Genomic DNA, 23,573 nt, shown 5'->3' with positions numbered 1-23,573 from the left:
TTCCACATTTTAATTGATTGGGGAAATATTGTAACCTTGTTGATATTTGATTCCATGATTTTACCTTTGACTGCAATTGACTTTTGGAAATTAATACAATGTTGGACATTGAAAATAGTTGTTCAAGTCTTCCCATGAAACCCATGAAAATTGGCATCCAACAAATAATAATGACTCCACAGTATAACAGTTCTAGTATATATATCACAAATCTCCATTTAAAATCCAAACAAGAATGTGTCCATAGCACACGGATTCCCCACTCACACTATCATTTTCTATGTTTATTGGTCCATGAAATTGGGGTAAAATCTCTTAATTTGGCATTAAATTTATAAAGATCATATCACAGGGAACATGTATACTAAGTTTCAAGTTGATTGGACTTCAACTTCATCCAAAACTACCTTGACCAAAAACTTCAAAATGAAACTTGCACTATTATTTTCTATGTTTAGTGGACAATGAAATTGGGGTCCAAACTCTAACTTGGCATTAAAATAAGAAAGATCATATCATAGGGAATATGTGTACTAAGTTTCAAGTTGATTGGACTTCAACTTCATCCAAAACTACCTTGACCAAAAACTTCAAAATGAAACTTGCACTATTATTTTCTATGTTTAGTGGACAATGAAATTGGGGTCCAAACTCTAACTTGGCATTAAAATAAGAAAGATCATATCATAGGGAATATGTGTACTAAGTTTCAAGTTGATTGGACTTCAACTTCATCCAAAACTACCTTGACCAAAAACTTCAAAATGAAACTTGCACTATTATTTTCTATGTTTAGTGGACAATGAAATTGGGGTCCAAACTCTAACTTGGCATTAAAATAAGAAAGATCATATCATAGGGAATATGTGTACTAAGTTTCAAGTTGATTGGACTTCAACTTCATCAAAACTACCTTGACCAAAAACTTTAACCTGAAGTGGGACGAACAGACGGATGAACAAACAGATGAACAGACGGATGGACGTACAGACCAGTAAACATAATGCCCCTCTACTTTCATAGGTGGGGCATAAAAATTGGATAACAAACAACAAATATAATTCCAGGAAAATTATTTCCTGATCCATTGGTTTCATTACTGTTACTGACCTTAAATATTTGATTACAGTTTGTTTTATCTATTGCACTGAAAATCTAAATTCCCCTGAAGGCCAGTTCTCCCTGAAGGGCGCCCAGTTTTCATTGATTTTTTAACAATACATGGATTTTAGTAATTTGAGTTTAAAAAAGATCTTCGGATATAAACTATAATGGTTCTTTCTTGAAGAATTTTGTATTATGGCAAATATTTGATTGTTATTATTGGTTTTTATTTATTCACAATTCAGAACTTGACATATAGTATAGACACTTATCAGTTGTTGAACACTGTATTTTTCCCTCTAACTCCTTTGTTTTTCTTTCTGTCTGATTGAGTAATATATATCAGATCTTTGCATGTTAACAAAATTCATGATTTAAAACAAATAACAATTTTATATTACTTCATCAAAACAGAATATAAAAAAAAGCTACATAAATATACAAGCATCAGATACTTAAGTGTATTTAATGAGACAGCCACAACAGTTAACAATAAATGCTTCACATAAATAACAGCAGATTTATAACATGATTATTCTGTTTTCTGTTTCTGTGCCAACACACTTTCCAGTGCTGAGTCAACACCCAAAAATCTAAATAATGGAGCCATGGCCCACGCTGGAAATATGCTAAAAATATTTTAAAGTCAATTGTTAATGCATTAAACCAAACAGATTATAGACAAGTTCAACTGTAAGCTATTATCACTATTTATATTATACCGGTGATTATAGTATTCAGTAAACAGAAAGTTGATAAGTGATCTTAGTTGTAAAAGTTGTTAATTTCTGTGTCATTTGGTCCCTTGTGGAGAGTTGTCTCTTTGGTATCATACCACATCTTCTTTTTTATATCACAGGGTAAAGCATGCTGACATGAAGCTTGATGCCAAACTTCAAAAATCCTATAAGCATTGATTTGCTGTTTCTGAGAATTATTGCAATACAAATTTCATACACCAAAGAGGGCAGAACTATTGCCTATATTATCTTAATCAAAGAGCAGATTGCTCTGAGGGATACGATTGCCATTGTTTTCATTGATACATGTATTAGTATTATTTTCAAAAATAATTCAACTGCACGTGTAAAATGCTCGTAAAATGTAATTTAAGTAATCTGAATAGTTATTCAACTTTAAAAATAGCCAATCCTCGATACAAGTGTATGAACAATGCACTTATTGTGTTTTATTTTTGTACAACAAATGTACTATCAATTCCAAGTTTACTTTCCACAGCAGTCACTGAGAGAAGGTATTTCACTTCGTACCTTATCACCTATTTTCCTACGTGAATTCTAGGTGGAACCCTATTCCTAACTCTTTGAATATTTAATTTTCTTTGGTCAGTGGGCATGACTCCTTTCCGTACACATTCCTCTGTTTAAATTGCGATCGTTTTTTATATAATACGACGTCTATCTACAGAACAAGTTAATTTTTCTCGACGTATCGTTGTTTGACGAAAGTTACTTACGGAAGGGAGACAACTATAAGCGATAATATGGAAGACTCCATTTTGGCTGAAGGGGTGTTCTAGTTCCACCTTTACGTTGTGGACTACATTTATTTTAATTTAAATGATGCATATGATTTAAAATTATGCAAGCAACAATAACCCTCAATAGCAGATAGACATAGAAAGGATCTCGTGAGTTTCAAATTAATCGATGGAGTGGGGAATCCAGAGAAACATTCAATCTGATACCCCTTCAAGTCAAGAAAACTATACGCATGTGCATAATTTCCTAAACAAACCCTAGACTTTTGATTTGTAGCAAGGACGGATATTAAATGTGAATTAAATGACCTCCATTTCTTTAGGGAAGTACAATATCAAATATCAGTTTCATAACGGTGACATATAAGAAAACTCTACTTCAGTTCTTATATTACAGATATAGATTTATCGATCGGAATTCAAAGAACTCTCGCATGTTATCAAAACTGAGGAAAATAAATACTGCTTAATTCTGATTTTCAGTGTTGTTAAAAACATGCATACCAGTCAAGGGAAATATCAAAACATGATGATTATGAGAAGAACATTATAGGACAGTTGTTTTAATTCAATCCTCTTGTTTTTTATACCATTCAAAGCAAGACAATCTCAAGAATCTGAGATTTTCCTTTATGTTTAGAATAAAACGGTTGATGTGAGGGCATGGCCCTGAGTCAATGGTATAAGTCTACAGATTGCTTAAAAGCAATCTTATCCCAAAAACAGAAAACAACGTGAAAACTAAAAATTAATCAATGAACAATGCATATGAAGTAAAGTTCATATGAAACCTGCCAGACAGACTTGTTCACCTGACAATTATTCCATACACCAATCTGATACTTTAATCACTGTTTATAGTATCTGAAATATAGACTTAATAACAATGAAGGAAAACTTAACCTTAACAGTTACCGGTAGTCCGGTACCTACATTATATTATTTGTACTAATGATAAGTCAATATATCTCATGACAAAAGCTGCACCTCTAATTGTTTCAAACAGTCACTGAACCATGAAAATGAGGTGAAGTACAATGGACATATCACAAGCAAAATACTTCATAACATAAGGTATATCTGCATACAAAGATTGAGGCATCTAGTACTTCTACCTTAAGAAATTGGAAAAAGATTACGCTTTCAGAGATTAGAAATTCCTGTCTCTCATTCTGTGACGTAGCAGAAGAGACAAAAAAATGTAAAATTGGAAGAATTGTACAAGATTTATTACCTATAAACCCATATAATATATATATATATACCTTAAGCATGGTACTAACAGGTACATAATCCTTGGCATCATTATTATTTTTTCATTACAAAGCACTGCTCTGACTGTTGCTTTGGCCACATAATCTTCTGACAGAGGTGGTATCAGCCAAGGAAATCTGTAATTACAACATAATTGTTATAGTGAATTAAAGTTCCACTTATTCTTGTTATTGGCTTTAAATCACTTTTGAAAATGAATCACACTGTATGTATAGAGTTTATTGATGTCATATCAAAATATCAACCTCAGTTTTAAGTCCTGACACATTACAAAATGTAATGGTTTCCCGCCAGTAAAAAGAAAGTCCATTTATAAGTAAAATACAGAAAAACAGTAACCCTTTTCACAAAAAATCTTAAGTGTAAAATTTATCGTAAGTCTAAAATAATTTCCTTAACAATTCAATTAAATATTAATTTTACACTTGAAGATTTTTTGTGAAAAGGGCTACAGGATTTTTTTTTACTAAATTTACTTCTGTATACTATATATATATATCTTTTCATAAACAAGCTTCTCTCCAAGTTAAGTAGAAATCCAGATCTAGAATAGTTTAAGAAAGTTATTTTAAAAATTTCAAAAACTTTAACCACAGAGTGAATATTTGTGGACACTGCCGACAACGACTATGATGAGGACGGAATGTAGGATCGCTATGTCTTGATTTTTTGACTGAAGTCGAAGGCTCGACAAAACTGGGGTCAAGAAACATGCATTTTTAGTTAATGTACTTTTTTCCAGTTGAAATTATAGGAGAAATAGAGGTTACTAAATAATATCAAAATAAAAAAAATAAAAAATTACAGAAATCGCTTACATTTTACAATGGTTTAGTTTAAGTTCAGCTTGTTTGAAAAAAATAATAAAAAGTATAGGTCACAGATGAGTTTAAAAAGATATTTCCAATTTTAATGCAAAAAAAATCCATTTTTGCACCAAAGGGAGATAATTTGGAGCTTTTTCAGTGATTTAAACATTTTAAAATCAAATTGAATGGATTTTTTTGGTTGATTTTTGTATCATATCATAAAGTAGCAACTAATAGTGTAATAAATAAAATTTGAAATGAAAAAAAAATGTTTAAAATTTTGCTTAACTTTTTGTACCCTTAATCCTGCGACATTACAACTCTTACCTTAAGTTTTAATTCCTGAAACATCAATAGTCTTACCTTAGTTTTTAAGCCTGAAACATCAATAGTCTTACCTTAGTTTTAAGTCCTGAAACTTCAATAGTCTCACCTTAGTTTTAAGTCCTGAAACTTCAATAGTTTTACCTTAGTTTTAAGTCCTGAAACTTCAATAGTCTTACCTTAGTTTTAAGTCCTGAAACTTCAATAGTCTTACCTTAGTTTTAAGTCCTGAAACATCAATAGTCTCACCTTAGTTTTAAGTCCTGAAACTTCAATAGTCTCACCTTAGTTTTAAGTCCTGAAACTTCAATAGTCTCACCTTAGTTTTAAGTCCTGAAACTTCAATAGTCTCACCTTAGTTTTAAGTCCTGAAACTTCAATAGTCTTACCTAAGTTTTAAGTCCTGAAACTTCAATAGTCTCACCTTAGTTTTAAGTCCTGAAACATCAATAGTCTTACCTTAGTTTTAAGTCCTGAAACATCAATAGTCTCACCTTAGTTTTAAGTCCTGAAACTTCAATAGTCTTACCTTAGTTTTAAGTCCTGAAACTTCAATAGTCTTACCTTAGTTTTAAGTCCTGAAACTTCAATAGTCTCACCTTAAATTTAAGTCCTGAAACTTCAATAGTCTCACCTTAGTTTTAAGTCCTGCAACTTCAATAGTCTCACCTTAGTTTTAAGTCCTGAAACATCAATAGTCTCACCTTAGTTTTAAGTCCTGAAACTTCAATAGTCTTACCTTAGTTTTAAGTCCTGAAACTTCAATAGTCTCACCTTAGTTTTAAGTCCTGAAACTTCAATAGTCTTACCTTAGTTTTAAGTCCTGAAACTTCAATAGTCTTACCTTAGTTTTAAGTCCTGAAACTTCAATAGTCTTACCTTAGTTTTAAGTCCTGAAACTTCAATAGTCTCACCTTAAATTTAAGTCCTGAAACTTCAATAGTCTTACCTTAGTTTTAAGTCCTGAAACTTCAATAGTCTCACCTTAAATTTAAGTCCTGAAACTTCAATAGTCTTACCTTAGTTAAGTCCTGAAACTTCAATAGTCTTACCTTAGTTTTAAGTCCTGAAACATCAATAGTCTAACCTTAGTTTTAAGTCCTGAAACATCAATAGTCTTACCTTAGTTATAAGTCCTGAAACTTCAATAGTCTCACCTTAGTTTTAAGTCCTGAAACTTCAATAGTCTCACCTTAGTTTTAAGTCCTGAAACTTCAATAGTCTCACCTTAGTTATAAGTCCTGAAACTTCAATAGTCTCACCTTAGTTTTAAGTCCTGAAACTTCAATAGTCTTACCTTAGTTATAAGTCCTGAAACTTCAATAGTCTCACCTTAGTTTTAAGTCCTGAAACTTCAATAGTCTCACCTTAGTTTTAAGTCCTGAAACTTCAATAGTCTTACCTTAGTTTTAAGTCCTGAAACTTCAATAGTCTCACCTTAGTTATAAGTCCTGAAACATCAATAGTCTCACCTTAGTTTTAAGTCCTGAAACTTCAAGAGTCTCACCTTAGTTTTAAGTCCTGAAACATCAATAGTCTTACCTTAGTTTTAAGTCCTGAAACTTCAATAGTCTTACCTTAGTTATAAGTCCTGAAACTTCAATAGTCTTACCTTAGTTTTAAGTCCTGAAACTTCAATAGTCTCACCTTAGTTATAAGTCCTGAAACATCAATAGTCTCACCTTAGTTTTAAGTCCTGAAACTTCAAGAGTCTCACCTTAGTTTTAAGTCCTGAAACATCAATAGTCTTACCTTAGTTTTAAGTCCTGAAACATCAATAGTCTCACCTTAGTTTTAAGTCCTGAAACTTCAAGAGTCTCACCTTAGTTTTAAGTCCTGAAACTTCAATAGTCTCACCTTAGTTTTAAGTCCTGAAACATCAATAGTCTCACCTTAGTTTTAAGTCCTGAAACTTCAATAGTCTTACCTTAGTTTTAAGTCCCGAAACTTCAAGAGTCTCACCTTAGTTTTAAGTCCCGAAACTTCAAGAGTCTCACCTTAGTTTTAAGTCCTGAAACTTCAATAGTCTCACCTTAGTTTTAAGTCCTGAAACATCAATAGTCTCACCTTAGTTTTAAGTCCTGAAACTTCAATAGTCTTACCTTAGTTTTAAGGCCATGAAACTTCAATAGTCTTACCTTAGTTTTAAGTCCTGAAACTTCAAGAGTCTCACCTTAGTTTTAAGTCCCGAAACTTCAAGAGTCTCACCTTAGTTTTAAGGCCATGAAACTTCAATAGTCTTACCTTAGTTTTAAGTCCTGAAACTTCAATAGTCTTACCTTAGTTTTAAGGCCATGAAACTTCAATAGTCTTACCTTAGTTTTAAGTCCTGAAACTTCAAGAGTCTTACCTTAGTTTTAAGTCCTGAAACTTCAAGAGTCTCACCTTAGTTTTAAGTCCCGAAACTTCAAGAGTCTCACCTTAGTTTGAAGTCCCGAAACTTCAATAGTCTCACCTTAGTTTTAAGTCCTGAAACATCAATAGTCTCACCTTAGTTTTAAGTCCTGAAACTTCAATAGTCTTACCTTAGTTTTAAGGCCATGAAACTTCAATAGTCTTACCTTAGTTTTAAGTCCTGAAACTTCAAGAGTCTCACCTTAGTTTTAAGTCCCGAAACTTCAAGAGTCTCACCTTAGTTTTAAGGCCATGAAACTTCAATAGTCTTACCTTAGTTTTAAGTCCTGAAACTTCAATAGTCTTACCTTAGTTTTAAGGCCATGAAACTTCAAGAGTCTTACCTTAGTTTTAAGTCCTGAAACTTCAAGAGTCTCACCTTAGTTTTAAGTCCCGAAACTTCAAGAGTCTCACCTTAGTTTGAAGTCCCGAAACTTCAAGAGTCTCACCTTAGTTTTAAGTCCCGAAACTTCAATAGTCTTACCTTAGTTTTAAGTCCTGAAACTTCAATAGTCTTACCTTAGTTTTAAGTCCTGAAACTTCAATAGTCTTACCTTAGTTTTAAGTCCTGAAACATCAATAGTCTTACCTTAGTTTTAAGTCCTGAAACATCAATAGTCTCACCTTAGTTTTAAGTCCTGAAACATCAATAGTCTCACCTTAGTTTTAATTCCTGAAACTTCAAAAGTCTCACCTTAGTTTTAAGTCCTGAAACTTCAATAGTCTCACCTTAGTTTTAAGTCCTGAAACTTCAATAGTCTCACCTTAGTTTAAGTCCTGAAACTTCAATAGTCTTACCTTAGTTTTAAGTCCTGAAACTTCAATAGTCTTACCTTAGTTTTAAGTCCTGAAACTTCAATAGTCTTACCTTAGTTTTAAGTCCTGAAACTTCAATAGTCTTACCTTAGTTTTAAGTCCTGAAACATCAATAGTCTCACCTTAGTTTTAAGTCCTGTAACTTCAATGGTCTCACCTTAGTTTTAAGTCCTGAAACTTCAATAGTCTCACCTTAGTTTTAAGTCCTGAAACTTCAATAGTCTCACCTTAGTTTTAAGTCCTGAAACTTCAATAGTCTCACCTAAGTTTTAAGTCCTGAAACATCAATAGTCTCACCTTAGTTTTAAGTCCTGAAACATCAATAGTCTCACCTTAGTTTTAAGTCCTGAAACTTCAATAGTCTCACCTTAGTTTTAAGTCCTGAAACTTCAATAGTCTCACCTTAAATTTAAGTCCTGAAACTTCAATAGTCTCACCTTAGTTTTAAGTCCTGAAACTTCAATAGTCTTACCTTAGTTTTAAGTCCTGAAACATCAATAGTCTCACCTTAGTTTTAAGTCCTGAAACTTCAATAGTCTTACCTTAGTTTTAAGTCCTGAAACTTCAATAGTCTCACCTTAGTTTTAAGTCCTGAAACTTCAATAGTCTCACCTTAGTTTTAAGTCCTGAAACTTCAATAGTCTTACCTTAGTTTTAAGTCCTGAAACTTCAATAGTCTTACCTTAGTTTTAAGTCCTGAAACTTCAATAGTCTTACCTTAGTTTTAAGTCCTGAAACTTCAATAGTCTCACCTTAAATTTAAGTCCTGAAACTTCAATAGTCTCACCTTAGTTTTAAGTCCTGAAACTTCAATAGTCTCACCTTAGTTTTAAGTCCTGAAACATCAATAGTCTTACCTTAGTTTTAAGTCCTGAAACTTCAATAGTCTCACCTTAAATTTAAGTCCTGAAACTTCAATAGTCTTACCTTAGTTAAGTCCTGAAACTTCAATAGTCTTACCTTAGTTTTAAGTCCTGAAACATCAATAGTCTAACCTTAGTTTTAAGTCCTGAAACATCAATAGTCTTACCTTAGTTATAAGTCCTGAAACTTCAATAGTCTCACCTTAGTTTTAAGTCCTGAAACTTCAATAGTCTCACCTTAGTTTTAAGTCCTGAAACTTCAATAGTCTCACCTTAGTTATAAGTCCTGAAACTTCAATAGTCTCACCTTAGTTTTAAGTCCTGAAACTTCAATAGTCTTACCTTAGTTATAAGTCCTGAAACTTCAATAGTCTCACCTTAGTTTTAAGTCCTGAAACTTCAATAGTCTCACCTTAGTTTTAAGTCCTGAAACTTCAATAGTCTTACCTTAGTTTTAAGTCCTGAAACTTCAATAGTCTCACCTTAGTTATAAGTCCTGAAACATCAATAGTCTCACCTTAGTTTTAAGTCCTGAAACTTCAAGAGTCTCACCTTAGTTTTAAGTCCTGAAACATCAATAGTCTTACCTTAGTTTTAAGTCCTGAAACTTCAATAGTCTTACCTTAGTTATAAGTCCTGAAACTTCAATAGTCTTACCTTAGTTTTAAGTCCTGAAACTTCAATAGTCTCACCTTAGTTATAAGTCCTGAAACATCAATAGTCTCACCTTAGTTTTAAGTCCTGAAACATCAATAGTCTTACCTTAGTTTTAAGTCCTGAAACTTCAATAGTTTTACCTTAGTTTTAAGTCCTGAAACATCAATAGTCTTACCTTAGTTTTAAGTCCTGAAACTTCAATAGTCTTACCTTAGTTTTAAGTCCTTAGTTTTAAGTCCTGAAACATCAATAGTCTCACCTTAGTTTTAAGTCCTGAAACTTCAAGAGTCTCACCTTAGTTTTAAGTCCTGAAACTTCAATAGTCTCACCTTAGTTTTAAGTCCTGAAACATCAATAGTCTCACCTTAGTTTTAAGTCCTGAAACATCAATAGTCTTACCTTAGTTTTAAGTCCTGAAACTTCAATAGTCTTACCTTAGTTTTAAGGCCATGAAACTTCAAGAGTCTTACCTTAGTTTTAAGTCCTGAAACTTCAAGAGTCTCACCTTAGTTTTAAGTCCCGAAACTTCAAGAGTCTCACCTTAGTTTTAAGGCCATGAAACTTCAATAGTCTTACCATAGTTTTAAGTCCTGAAACTTCAATAGTCTTACCTTAGTTTTAAGGCCATGAAACTTCAATAGTCTTACCTTAGTTTTAAGTCCTGAAACTTCAATAGTCTTACCTTAGTTTTAAGTCCTGAAACTTCAAGAGTCTCACCTTAGTTTTAAGTCCCGAAACTTCAAGAGTCTCACCTTAGTTTGAAGTCCCGAAACTTCAAGAGTCTCACCTTAGTTTTAAGTCCCGAAACTTCAATAGTCTCACCTTAGTTTTAAGTCCCGAAACTTCAATAGTCTTACCTTAGTTTTAAGTCCCGAAACTTCAATAGTCTTACCTTAGTTTTAAGTCCTGAAACATCAATAGTCTTACCTTAGTTTTAATTCCTGAAACTTCAATAGTCTCACCTTAGTTTTAAGTCCTGAAACTTCAATAGTCTCACCTTAGTTTTAAGTCCTGAAACTTCAATAGTCTCACCTTAGTTTTAAGTCCTGAAACTTCAATAGTCTCACCTTAGTTATAAGTCCTGAAACTTCAATAGTCTTACCTTAGTTTTAAGTCCTGAAACTTCAATAGTCTTACCTTAGTTTTAAGTCCTGAAACTTCAATAGTCTTACCTTAGTTTTAAGTCCTGAAACATCAATAGTCTTACCTTAGTTTTAAGTCCTGAAACTTCAATAGTCTTACCTTAGTTTTAAGTCCTGAAACTTCAATAGTCTTACCTTAGTTTTAAGTCCTGAAACATCAATAGTCTCACCTTAGTTTTAAGTCCTGAAACTTCAATAGTCTTCCCTTAGTTTTAAGTCCTGAAACTTCAATAGTCTTACCTTAGTTTTAAGTCCTGAAACTTCAATAGTCTTACCTTAGTTTTATGTCCTGAAACATCAATAGTCTTACCTTAGTTTTAAGTCCTGAAACTTCAATAGTCTTACCTTAGTTTTAATTCCTTAGTTTTAAGTCCTGAAACTTCAATAGTCTTACCTTAGTTTTAAGTCCTGAAACTTTAATAGTCTTACCTTAGTTTTAAGTCCTGAAACTTCAATAGTCTTACCTTAGTTTTAAGTCCTGAAACTTCAATAGTCTTACCTTAGTTTTAAGTCCTGAAACATCAATAGTCTTACCTTAGTTTTAAGTCCTGAAACTTCAATAGTTTTACCTTAGTTTTAAGTCCTGAAACTTCAATAGTCTTACCTTAGTTTTAAGTCCTGAAACATCAATAGTCTTACCTTAGTTTTAAGTCCTGAAACTTCAATAGTCTTACCTTAGTTTTAAGTCCTTAGTTTTAAGTCCTGAAACTTCAATAGTCTTACCTTAGTTTTAAGTCCTGAAACTTCAATAGTCTTACCTTAGTTTTAAGTCCTGAAACATCAATAGTCTTACCTTAGTTTTAAGTCCTGAAACTTCAATAGTTTTACCTTAGTTTTAAGTCCTGAAACATCAATAGTCTTACCTTAGTTTTAAGTCCTGAAACTTCAATAGTCTTACCTTAGTTTTAAGTCCTTAGTTTTAAGTCCTGAAACTTCAATAGTCTTACCTTAGTTTTAAGTCCTGAAACTTCAATAGTCTTACCTTAGTTTTATGTCCCTGAAACTTCAATAGTCTTACCTTAGTTTTAAGTCCTGAAACATCAATAGTCTCACCTTAGTTTTAAGTCCTGAAACATCAATAGTCTCACCTTAGTTTTAAGTCCTGAAACTTCAATAGTCTTACCTTAGTTTTAAGTCCTGAAACTTCAATAGTCTCACCTTAGTTTTAAGTCCTGAAACTTCAATAGTCTCACCTTAGTTTTAAGTCCTGAAACTTCAATAGTCTCACCTTAGTTTTAAGTCCTGAAACATCAATAGTCTTACCTTAGTTTTAAGTCCTGAAACTTCAATAGTCTTACCTTAGTTTTAAGTCCTGAAACTTCAATAGTCTTACCTTAGTTTTAAGTCCTGAAACTTCAATAGTCTTACCTTAGTTTTAAGTCCTGAAACTTCAATAGTCTCACCTTAGTTTTAAGTCCTGAAACTTCAATAGTCTTACCTTAGTTTTAAGTCCTTAGTTTTAAGTCCTGAAACTTCAATAGTCTTACCTTAGTTTTAAGTCCTGAAACTTCAATAGTCTTACCTTAGTTTTAAGTCCTGAAACTTCAATAGTCTTACCTTAGCTTTAAGTCCTGGAACATGTCATTCTGGACCTGGTATGAGTGTACAGAAGTAAGGTGTATATTTGGATATTCATCAAGCTCTAAATGGAGGGCCTCTGATATCCCTGTTGTCATAAACTTAGACCCACAATAGCTGGAGGCCCCTCTCAGTGACATGATCCCCAACATTGAGCTGATTGTAACTATATGTCCTCGGCCTTGGGATATCATTCCTGGCAGAAATGCTTTATATGCCTGCAATCAAAATGTATAGATTTAGTTTTTATAAACATTTTGAAATATCCTTACAGTTTTTATAAACATTTTGAAATATCCTTACAGTTTTTATAAACATTTTGAAATATCCTTACAGTTTTTATAAACATTTTGAAATTATCCTTTAGAGTTGATTTGTGTACGGCCTATTGTGAAACCAATCAAAATAATACTAGAACATTATTACTTCTAAAACAAAATATAGCGACGAAACATAACTTTTTAAATGATAAGTCTTTGAAGTAAGATTTTCATACTAAATTGACTTTCTAATTGTCTAAAACATAAAATTTACAAATATCACATGCAAGAAACATACCTTTTTAAATAATGAGTCATTTTTGTTAGATTTCCATGAACTTAATCGATTTTCAGTTGCAAATGCAAAACTTTTTAGGCTTCTGAATGGTTTCAATATTGACAAAAAGTTGGCTTTCTTAGTTTTCTTAGAAAACTCACCCAAATATGTGCCAATGCATTAATGGCAAAAGTTTTCTGTATATTTTCTTCTGTATCATTTAAGACTAGAGCACCATTAAATATACCAGCATTATTGACTAGAATTGTTACATCACCAATAGAATTCTTTATTTCTTCTCCCTAAAATAATAATAAAAAATAAAAGCCTGCTTCTTAATACTGCTTCTTGTTAAAAGTATCTTAACAAATAACAATACCATTTATCCCTCCTTTGAGTTTCTAAATCAATCAATTCAAAATTCCATGTTAAGTTTTGATTTTTGTCTATCTGCTTTTTCTATCTTTCTTTCAAATTCAACTGTTTAGAGTTTCTCTAAACTACTTCTTAGACATTAAAAAAAGCCAGCCTTCAAGTCATTATTTAATTCATCAACATTTGGTCTCTTTGGTGTTTGGTAAACTGCAACTAGAAAAATATAACCTATCATATGGAGATCTGACAAACTGGAAGAAATATTTAAGCAACAAAAAACATCTTGTCTAATAATTACCGTTTTATAGACGAGTTCTCTGTCACAAACATCACAGACAAAATAAGAACAGGACACACCAAGATTTTGTACATCTTCTGTAGTTTTCTGTAACGGCTCTTCTTTCCTTCCCCATAAAATAATCTGTAAATATCAAATGGTTAATTATTTAGATTTAAATGTGTGTATAAATATTCACTTTCACATTTGTCTTTCTATCCATGAGGGGGAAGACAGGGGGTACCCTTCTCCCTTCTCCCACCCCTCTTCTCCTTTCTCCTACCCCCGTTCTCCTTTCTCCCATTAGAATAAAACATCTCCTTTTGAGATATTTTTTCTTGAAATATTAGATCATTTTTTAAAAGGAGAGATATTTTATTTTTTCTCCTTTCTCCAACTTTTTCTCCTTTCTCCCACCCCCTTTCTCCTTCATCCTACCCCCTTTCTCCTTTCTCCTACCCCCTTTCTCCTTTCTCCCACCCCCTTTCTCCCTGTCTCCCTTACCCCTGTCCTCCCCCTCATCCATGGTGGAGAAATGTCTCATCAATGCAAGGTAACATACAAAATCTTTTCATTTTTTTATATTTTGGTCATACATGTAGATATTCCCTTATACCATGTACACATCTTAAGTAGAGTTAATTGTCTCATCAGCAACCATTATAATATATCTCTTTTCTTATACTTATGTATCATGGTCTTCACATGTTATATATATCATGTGTATATATGCTTTCAATATGTGACTAAGCCATGTAAAAACTGAAGGAAAACATTATAAGTCAAGTTATTTCAACAAATTCATTTTAAATGTACTTGTTATTTGAAATCTTCAATGCATGCTTGTCTTTATGTCTTTTGTTTTTTGTCAGTTTCTGATTGTGTGTCCCTTTTGGGCAGTAATGATAAGTTTGGTAGCGATTCGAAGAATGATTAGTCGTCATCTGGAAACCCCTTTTCTGCAGAAATTAGCCTATAGTGTACTGTGTTATATTTTTAATACATGACAGTCAGGGTCTGGGGTACTATACTTGTACAAGTTATCTTTATTTACTTGAAGAAGCGAAGAATAGCATATTTATATTTTGATAAATTTGTTGTACTGTAAAAGCAAATGCACAAATTTTCATGGAGGAATTAACTTTGTTATTTTGTGGAAAGAATATATCCACAAAATTAAAAAAAAACCATGAAAATTTAAGTTTCATATTTATATATCACTTCCATTTATCGGAAAAAAAGATATTAAATCCCATTGAAATCTTATAAAGAGACACAAATCCATGAAATTTTAACCCCACAAAAATTAGGGTTTCTACAGTATATTCATATTTTCTTATTTCATGTATTTATAAGGTTTGAATAATTATGTATATTATTTGTTTAACTTCTCTGTAACCTTTGTACTTGCATGGTTTTATGTAGCTACGGTTCCGCAGCTAGGTTTTATGAGAATAAACTATCTATCTACATAATCTATCTATCTAATAATCTCCCTTTAATTTAAAAAAAAAAAAAAAATACTGGCAAAACCCTTTTTTTTATTCCCTAAAATTAATTGCCTCCAGTTTTGGAATATATGAGGAACATGCCTAAAAAGTTAGTTATATAGTTATTCTTTGGTTAGCACTTACATTTTATTTTAACATTTAGAAACTAATTGCGCAAAGTTTCTGAAAGCATATTATTATATTATCTCATTTCATCAGTAATATAAAATAAGAAATAAAAAAATTGTTAAACAATGATTTAAGTATCAGAAAAAGAAACAAAATATCTTATATTTCTTATGCTGGTATTTGAAAATTGACTTTTATGACTTTTAAATATCAGTGTCAGTAGAAATTAATAAACCAACACAATGATACAAGTATAAGTGTATATATTTGATTTAACAATATGCCAGCATATTGGAGCATTGCATATCATGTTAATATTATATCTTTATAAAGGAGAAGGTTCAGTAAGACCCCTTTTTAGCCCCAAAATATAGCAGTTTTACAAAATTGTGAAATTGTAATCTTTTGGTTATTAAGTGGAAAGTAGAATGCTTCTGCTACATAAATATAGGCTGTTTTTGACAATACAATGTACATATATCGGGTTCTTGCATCATTAAGTCATGTTAAATTACTGAAATCTTCACAATTTGTGCATTTTAGTTAAATTTTAGACGGTTTCCGTCTAAAATGAAAGTGGCCGCATTCGTGTTCATTCATAATATTGAAATGTAAGTTGTATTTGACGATAATACATAACATATATAAAGGTTGAGGATGAACACGGATGCGGCCACTTTCATTTTTGACAAAAACCAACTGAAAAGTGACTTTATTTGGCATATTTGATAGATTTTTCATATTTAAGCTTGAATCAGAGCGTTTTTAATGACTCAATCAGTTAAAATCTTTCGCAAAAACTAATCAAATCAATTGAAATAGACACTTAAGTGTTTAAAAAGTGTCCAAAATCTTTCGTTAGATGAACCTGAAATTTGAGGCCAAAATCGGCCCTTACCGGACCTACTCCTTTGAGACTGAGGCACATGAAAATATGTTGTGTTAAAGTTAAACTGTAATATATATAGATAGATATAAGAAGATGTGGTAAAAAAAATGAATGCCAATGAGACAACTCTCCATTCAAGTCACAATTTGTAAAAGTAAATCATAATAGGCTTAAGTACAGTCTTCAACACAGAGCCTAGTTAAGCTTGGCTCACACGGAACAGCAAGATATAAAGAGCCCAAACCTGACTAGTGTAAGACAATTCAATTCAATTTAAGCGTTCATTATCACTGAACTAGTATATATTTGTTTAGGGGCCAGTTGAAGGACGCCTCCGGGTGCGGGAATTTCTCGCTACATTGAAGACCTGTTGGTGACCTTCTGCTGTGGTTTTTTTCTATGGTCCGGTTGTTGTCTCTTTGGCACATTCCCCATTTCCATTCTCAATTTTAAGACAATTAAAACGGGAAAACCAACACGGTTTTTGAAATCTCAACCCTCCTGATCAGCTATAGTATAACTTTACTCTAATAGATGATAAATAATGAAAGACTTGAAAATAGTTCAGAAAAAAAATGTTTCCTGGTGTCTAGCGGTCAGTATAAACTGATTAAAAGTTGAAATATGCTGCTGCAATCATCAATGAATGAATTTGTGACTATACAGCCTAGCAAAGATCAGATGTGCATTTTGTGTTTCACATGAAGTCAAAAATGAGTATCACCTCAGGGAAAAACTCTTTTGATATTTTGGTTCAATAAACAGCTGCGCCATGAGCGCATGATACGCCCGACGTCTTATGAGGAAGTCTTATGCAATAATCATAAATAGATTATGAGAAAGTTTTAAGCAATAACCATATATTGTTTTAGAGACACGGTGGGACATAATGTGAAACCCCCCACCCTGTTTTTAAAAAAAAAAACTAAATATTACCAAAATAAAATTTTGAATCAAAACCAAAAAGTATACAGATCTTTAGATTTATATATATCAAAGAAGTGTGTAAAGTTTTAAGCAATAATCATAACTTATTTTTGAGATACGGCGCCACATGTAAAAAACCCTCCCCTGTTTTACAAAATTATATACTCAATAACTCAAAAATAAAATTTTGAATAATCATCAAAAAGTATACAGATCTTTAGATTAATAGAACAAAGAAGTGTGTAAAGTTTTAAGCAATAATCATAAATCGTTTTTGAGATACGGCACAACATGTAAAAAAAAACCTCCCCCTTTTTTACAAAATACTAATAACTCAAAAATGAAATTTTGAATCATCACCAAAAAGTATACAGATATTGAGATTAATATAACTAAGAAGTGTTTAAAGTTTTAAGTCATAATCAAGAATTGTTTTTGAGGTACAGTGCAACATGTGAAAAAAACACACCCCTGTTTTAGTTATAAAGTGCCGTAACTCAAAAAGTTTAAATCTTATTTTCACCAAAAAGTATACAGATCATTTGACTATCATAAGAAACAATTATATTAAGTTTCATGAAATTTGGATAAGTCGTTCTCAAGTTACGGTGCGACATGTTTACGCCGGACAGACAGACAGACAGACGGACAGACAGACAGACAGACGGACGGACAACACCGGACATTTGTATACCATAATATGTCCCGTCAAAATTTTGACTGCGTATAAAAATGGTTTAAATTATGAAAAATTGCTATTGTTATAGGCTAACACTGGAAGCATTTATATAATTAAATGCAGTTTTTGGAAGAAATATTTAATATTTTTATTAAATAAATGGTGTTTAAAAACTGTATAATTTTTTTTAATGGTTGGCTTCAAGACATGGTCACCAGTGTCAGATTTTTGGTCAATGACAAAGACAACAAAATATGTTATAATTATTGAATATCAAACATTTTAATTGAAAAAAAAATGACAAGAACATGTTTAACTCACAGTTATTTCAAACAACAGTAGCTTTCTTTGATCATTAATCTTATCTGATAAAACTGTATCTAAAATTATCTATAAATAACAAAACTTCCAAAAAAAACCTTTCTTTTGGTGTATAGAACATTAAAATAACTTGATGCATATTCTTACAATAAACAATCAAACTTAGCAATACAATTTATATGTTTTGTCTACAGACAAGACATTGTATTCATATTTAATGAAATGCAATATTAAAACCTAATTTTGATACAGCTGAAAGTGTTCTCTTGAAAAAAAACATACATTTTATCAGGTTTATCTATCAAATGATGCTTAACTTCGAGGAAAATGGAAACAAATACATTTTGATAATGTCTATGGACAAGACATTTTATTGATATTCAATTAAATGCTTTCAAAGATGATTATTAAAGTTAAGATTAAAAGTTACTAATTAAATTTTAAGCTTTGTTTTTTAAATTTTGCAAAATATAAAAATGTACCCATAATTCTTTACATATCTCAATAATTTATTGATTATGCCAAACTGAGGATACATTCTTTTAACTGAAATCCATATATCTGACTGCTTAGAACATACTCACCCCTTCTCGTCCAATGAAAAGTCAGTTTTTTGCCCTCTAATTTTCATAGTACATGGTTTTCCATGCACTATGAAATGCTATACATGAATGACTTTTCATTGTCAGTTAATTATGAAAGTGAACTCTTAATAGCTGCACTAACGAAGTGTACAATCCCCTAAGGCATTTTTCTTGGGAAAATAGACTACTGATTAGAAACGAAAGAGCAAAGATTAAAATAAAAATATTTTGACTTTTGCAAAATTTCATGCATTTTTTAATGGTACACATATATAGAATACACAAAAAAATAATAAGGATAAATAAAATGATATTTATTTCATTTATATACCTTACATTTGAGGGAATTATTTTCTTTTTCTATCAAAAAACACATTGCCAGACTGCTGACATATAGCAGAGGATTGTTTTTGGAGAAACACAATACATTTAGATTTATCAATAAAAAGTAAACATTTAATGTTGTATGGTCTGAATTCAAATATTCATACAGAGAGTTTCATATTTATAAAAAAAAAAAATCAAATTTCAAAAAGGGGATTTATATAACATTGTGTTGCTTTTTTAAATAAAAAGAATCTAAAGATATATAAGTATTAAATTTTACCTGAAGCAGAAGAAAAACAATTTATCCATCACAAACTATGTCAGTGCTATTTCATTTCATCCATTGAAATGACCATTACCTATGTATTATATTTAGTTCATTATAAAAAGTGAACTCTTATTTAGGTTTGACTATTACAATGGGAAAGGATAGTTTTGTAAGGTCACTCGAAAGTGTGAATATGTTCTAAATTGGTCAGACAATACTTGGTCATGTTTTATGAAGATTTAAGCCCTCGGCTTCGCCTTGGGCTTAAATCTTCATAAAACATGACCAAGTATTGTCTAACCTATAATTAAAACAATCAAACTATTATTAATCTTCAATTTTGACATAGTTAAATGTGTTCTCTTAAAAAAATAACATACATTTTACCTATCAAATTAGGCTGAAATCTAGGAAATTGGGTACAAATATATTGTGGTAATGTCTAGGGACAAGACAATTTCAGTTAAAAAAAAAATCTGTTAGAATTAATTGTGACTATATTCATGTTGAAAATAATGAGTTTTAATTTGAATAGATAACTTTCATCACATATAAATAAGATTTAAGTTCCATAGCAGACAAATAATTGAATTTAATACTTGTTATGTACAAGTGTCTTGTCCGTAGACACTTCCTCATCTGCTGTTAATACTGAAATGCAAAAGATAAAGTTAGAGAGAGAGAAATACTTTTTCTTCATTTGATTTAGTTAATCTTTTAAGGTATGCATCAACTGGAATAAACAATATTGAAGTAAAATAAGGTATGCTTTTTATGACTGATAATTTGACACTTTTTAAAATCCACTCCTGTAAAGTAATTTTTACAAAAATTGAGAACACTTAAATTACCATTTATTTATTAAAAATAAGATATTTCTAAGTTTAAACAACACATAGGACTAATTAAGACCCATAAAGCCAAGCAATATTGATAAAAAGACATGTCTACGGACAAGACATGTGTCTACGGACAAGACATTCTGACATATTTTTGAATTTTTTCCTCTATTAATAGATGGTAGAAAAAAATGTTAGTAGTGTTTTCATATCTACAAAAGAACAGGAACTTAGCAATGCAACATTAATGTAATTATGCTTCCAGTTTACTAGGGAATGCATGTCTACGGACAAGACATTTTTTCACTTTATTTGTATATCCAACTTTGATGGCATATATCTCCAGCTAGAGTACTGCAATTTTGATAAATGAGGTAGTTTTTGAAAATGTATATGTTAGACTCAGATCGACGTCCGGCCTCTAATCGACGTCCGTTCCTCAAATCGACATCCGTTTCACAAATCGACGTCCAAATCTGACGTCCGTTTCACAAATCGACGTCCAAATCTGACGTCACATTATCAAATCGACGTCCAATATTTTTGATACGCTAATCGACGTCTAATGTGATGTCAAGTTTTGTCAAAACGACGTCCGATTGATTATAGTCGTCTTTAATAAATGGCCAATATCATTAAATAGTACATATTTTGTAGGGTTCTTATGACAACTAAATTTTAAAACATTTATTCATACTTTCCATATAGATTTTTTTCAACCCGAAATAGGTAAAATGCATATTATTAAATGTTTATCTTGATAAAAAGTTAATCCTATCGATCTACATAATAGTGTAGAAAGCAACCGAACGACAAATAAAACAAAACGAAATGTAGGAGCATTAATCAGTCTTGAAAGTTCGTCAATAGAAAAAAAAAAAAAGTACACTGAGCCAATTGTTTGAAAATATCAAAATACGGACTCTGTAAGATATTTTTAAACACATTTCTGAGTTTTACACCTGGAGTTGGCATTATTCTTTTATGTCCACACACATGTTTAACTCCGACATATTCTTTATGTGCCTCTAGTACAGTGGTCGTCGTTGGTGTATCCATTTTTGTCTTTCAGAATTGTTTTGTTATACATAAGACCGGTAATTTTTCTAATTTGAATTGTATACATTATTTATGTCGCGGCCTTTTACAGCCTTTGAGTTATTGGTTTTTGTTGAAAGCCGCACGGTTGCCTATAATTGCTCACATCCACTTTATTTGACTTCTTGTGTATAGATTGGAAACCATACCACATCTTCTTATTATTATTTAATCTCTACAATTTATAAATTGATATCCCAACCTGCTTTACATACTTATTCTAGTATGCGTTAAATTAAAAAAAAAAAAAAATCTTTTTTTAGATAGATCTTATTTGACACACATAATATGTTTGAAGGTCTAAAGGTTTCAGCTGCTATCAGTTCAGATTAATTTAGTTGTCCGTGTCCAAAACGGACGTTGATTAGAGAAGCTAAAAATTAGACGTCGATTAGAGAAGTCTATAAATGAACGTCGATTAGATAAGCATAACATTGGCCGTCGATTTGAAATGTTATTTTATTGTGACGTCAAATTTGGACGTCGATTAGAGACCGGACGTCGATCTGAGTCTTACATATATACTAGAAGAGAAAACAAAACACATAATAGCATAAATTTTATTTATTTTTCTCTTTTATCACTACACTGAGCAAGCTAAAAACAAAAGCACAAAATTTCATAACAAGCGCATAGTATTTAAGGAATAACAGTACTGTAGTTCATGTAGTTGAAGAGTTGCCACCGTCAATTGTAGATTTGACGGTCGCAAATGCAGTTTAACTGGCGACGCGTAGCGGAGACAGTAAAACGGAGATTTGCGACCGTCAAATCAAAATTGACCGTGGCAACACTTCAACTACAGTACTGTTATTCCGATTCTAATGCATTTCAAAAAGAAATAATACGATAAAACTTGGAAAAATGTCTAAATTTGACAAATAAAAAAAAATCTGTGAAACATCATGAATGATTTTGGCGCAAAGACGTCATGGATAAATGTGACGTCATACAAATGAAAACTTACAAACTGGAGGTTATTACGTTACCTGTACGCTTCAAATTCGGATAAAATAACATTAAAACGGCGAATTCGAGGTAGGTGTTGTTTTATTTATGATTATATAGTAGTAATTGAACATTTGTTGATTCAATCATTTCAAAATGGTTGTTCCTTCTTAGTTATGCCTGGTCAACTGTGGATTTGACGGCAAATTTTAGCCAATGAAAAAAATTGTTACATACAAATTGCATTAGAATCAACTTTTTATCATAGCTTTGTAACCACTGAAGATTTTTTGTTGCAACAACCAGTAAAAGAAAGAAGAATTAATTGTCTATAACAGTGAACCAATAATGTAGTTCAAATTAAGTTCTCTTATTAACTATCAATTGATAAAAACAGGTAAATTTTAAATGAAACAACATAACGTGTAAATTTGCCGATTTTCAGCGTGTATTTTATTGTTATTTTCAAAACCGTAACACCTATACATGATATTTGATATTCATTGTGAAACCCTACATTCTCTTCTTCAGTTCAAAGATGTATTACTTATGTAAAGTTTATCTTCTTGTCTTTACAAGCCTATAACATAGACCAAATATGAAATGCTCATCTGATCTTGGCTAGGCCGATAGAGAATTCCAATTTGTGACAAAAGGCATATATAGCTCTTATTATCAGTTTGACTGTCCCTCATTTGTCACAGATTAAAAAAAAAAATTTGCATCATGATCTCAACTGGAGAAACTCATTCTTTGAGTTCTTTAAAAACATAACTATAAATAAAAGTCACTATAATAAATAATTGTTTTGAGTAAAACATGAGTATTTATAAGAGACAGAGTATTAGCATAAATCATAACTTCTACTACAGCATAATTTAATAGACAAACTGACTACTTACATGTTTAGGTTTTAGTCTAGAAAATTGCAAGGCCATTTGCCTCCCAATTCCTCTTCCACCACCAGTTATCAAGATTACGTCGTCTGCAACTGACTTTTCATTTCTCGGGGAAATCTTTAAAATTAATGTTTTTAAAACATAATAAAACACTTTAAACACTGTATAAACTGAGAGAAATATAAAACGACAGCATTCCCAAAGAACATATGAACTGTCAGATTCCATAACTAAAGAACTTCACTAAAATGCATTTTGCATTGTTGATGTTTTGATGTGGGTTTACTTTTACTGCCGCTTGTGGTATTAAAAATTTGAACTATGACATTGAAAATATTTTAAAACTTTAATGAAATAGTCAAAATTGTATTTAATCAGGGAATTTATAATTCATATTCTTGATTCAATATAGATATTGTTATTCTTTTTCTATACTGATCATACGCATATTAATTTTCACTTCTTCCTAAAAACAAAATATCCTTTACGGATCCGAATCATCCTTTTAGTTCCACCGTCAACA

At 31.4% G+C, this 23,573-nt stretch overlaps 1 protein-coding gene across 1 annotated transcript; it reads right to left on the bottom strand.

Annotated features, from left to right (window-relative positions):
- Positions 1 to 1,588: 1,588 nt before the first annotated feature.
- On the bottom strand, positions 1,589 to 23,225 carry LOC143056458 (short-chain dehydrogenase/reductase 3-like). The gene is made up of 6 exons (XM_076229538.1): positions 23,054 to 23,225; positions 13,674 to 13,796; positions 13,162 to 13,302; positions 12,443 to 12,681; positions 3,871 to 3,996; positions 1,589 to 1,733 (listed from the first exon to the last, which is right to left on the bottom strand). The coding sequence occupies exons 1-6, from the start codon at positions 23,087 to 23,089 to the stop codon at positions 1,637 to 1,639; spliced, it is 762 nt and encodes a 253-aa protein (XP_076085653.1). The 5' UTR covers positions 23,090 to 23,225; the 3' UTR covers positions 1,589 to 1,636.
- Positions 23,226 to 23,573: the final 348 nt, after the last annotated feature.

This window comes from Mytilus galloprovincialis, chromosome 13 (genome assembly GCF_965363235.1).
Source record: "Mytilus galloprovincialis chromosome 13, xbMytGall1.hap1.1, whole genome shotgun sequence".
Classification (NCBI taxonomy): Eukaryota; Metazoa; Mollusca; class Bivalvia; order Mytilida; family Mytilidae; genus Mytilus; species Mytilus galloprovincialis.
This window is presented reverse-complemented; position numbering and strand designations above follow the sequence as displayed.

Excerpts from the sequence above, each read along its gene's own strand:
- LOC143056458 (XM_076229538.1), bottom strand. The coding sequence starts at position 23,089 with ATGGCCTTGCAATTTTCTAGACTAAAACCTAAACAT. Across the intron at positions 12,682-13,161 it reads ATGCATTGGCACATATTTGG|GCATATAAAGCATTTCTGCC; the intron begins GTGAGTTTTCTA and ends TTTTGATTGCAG. Across the intron at positions 1,734-3,870 it reads CTGTTAGTACCATGCTTAAG|CATATTTCCAGCGTGGGCCA; the intron begins GTATATATATAT and ends AAATATTTTTAG.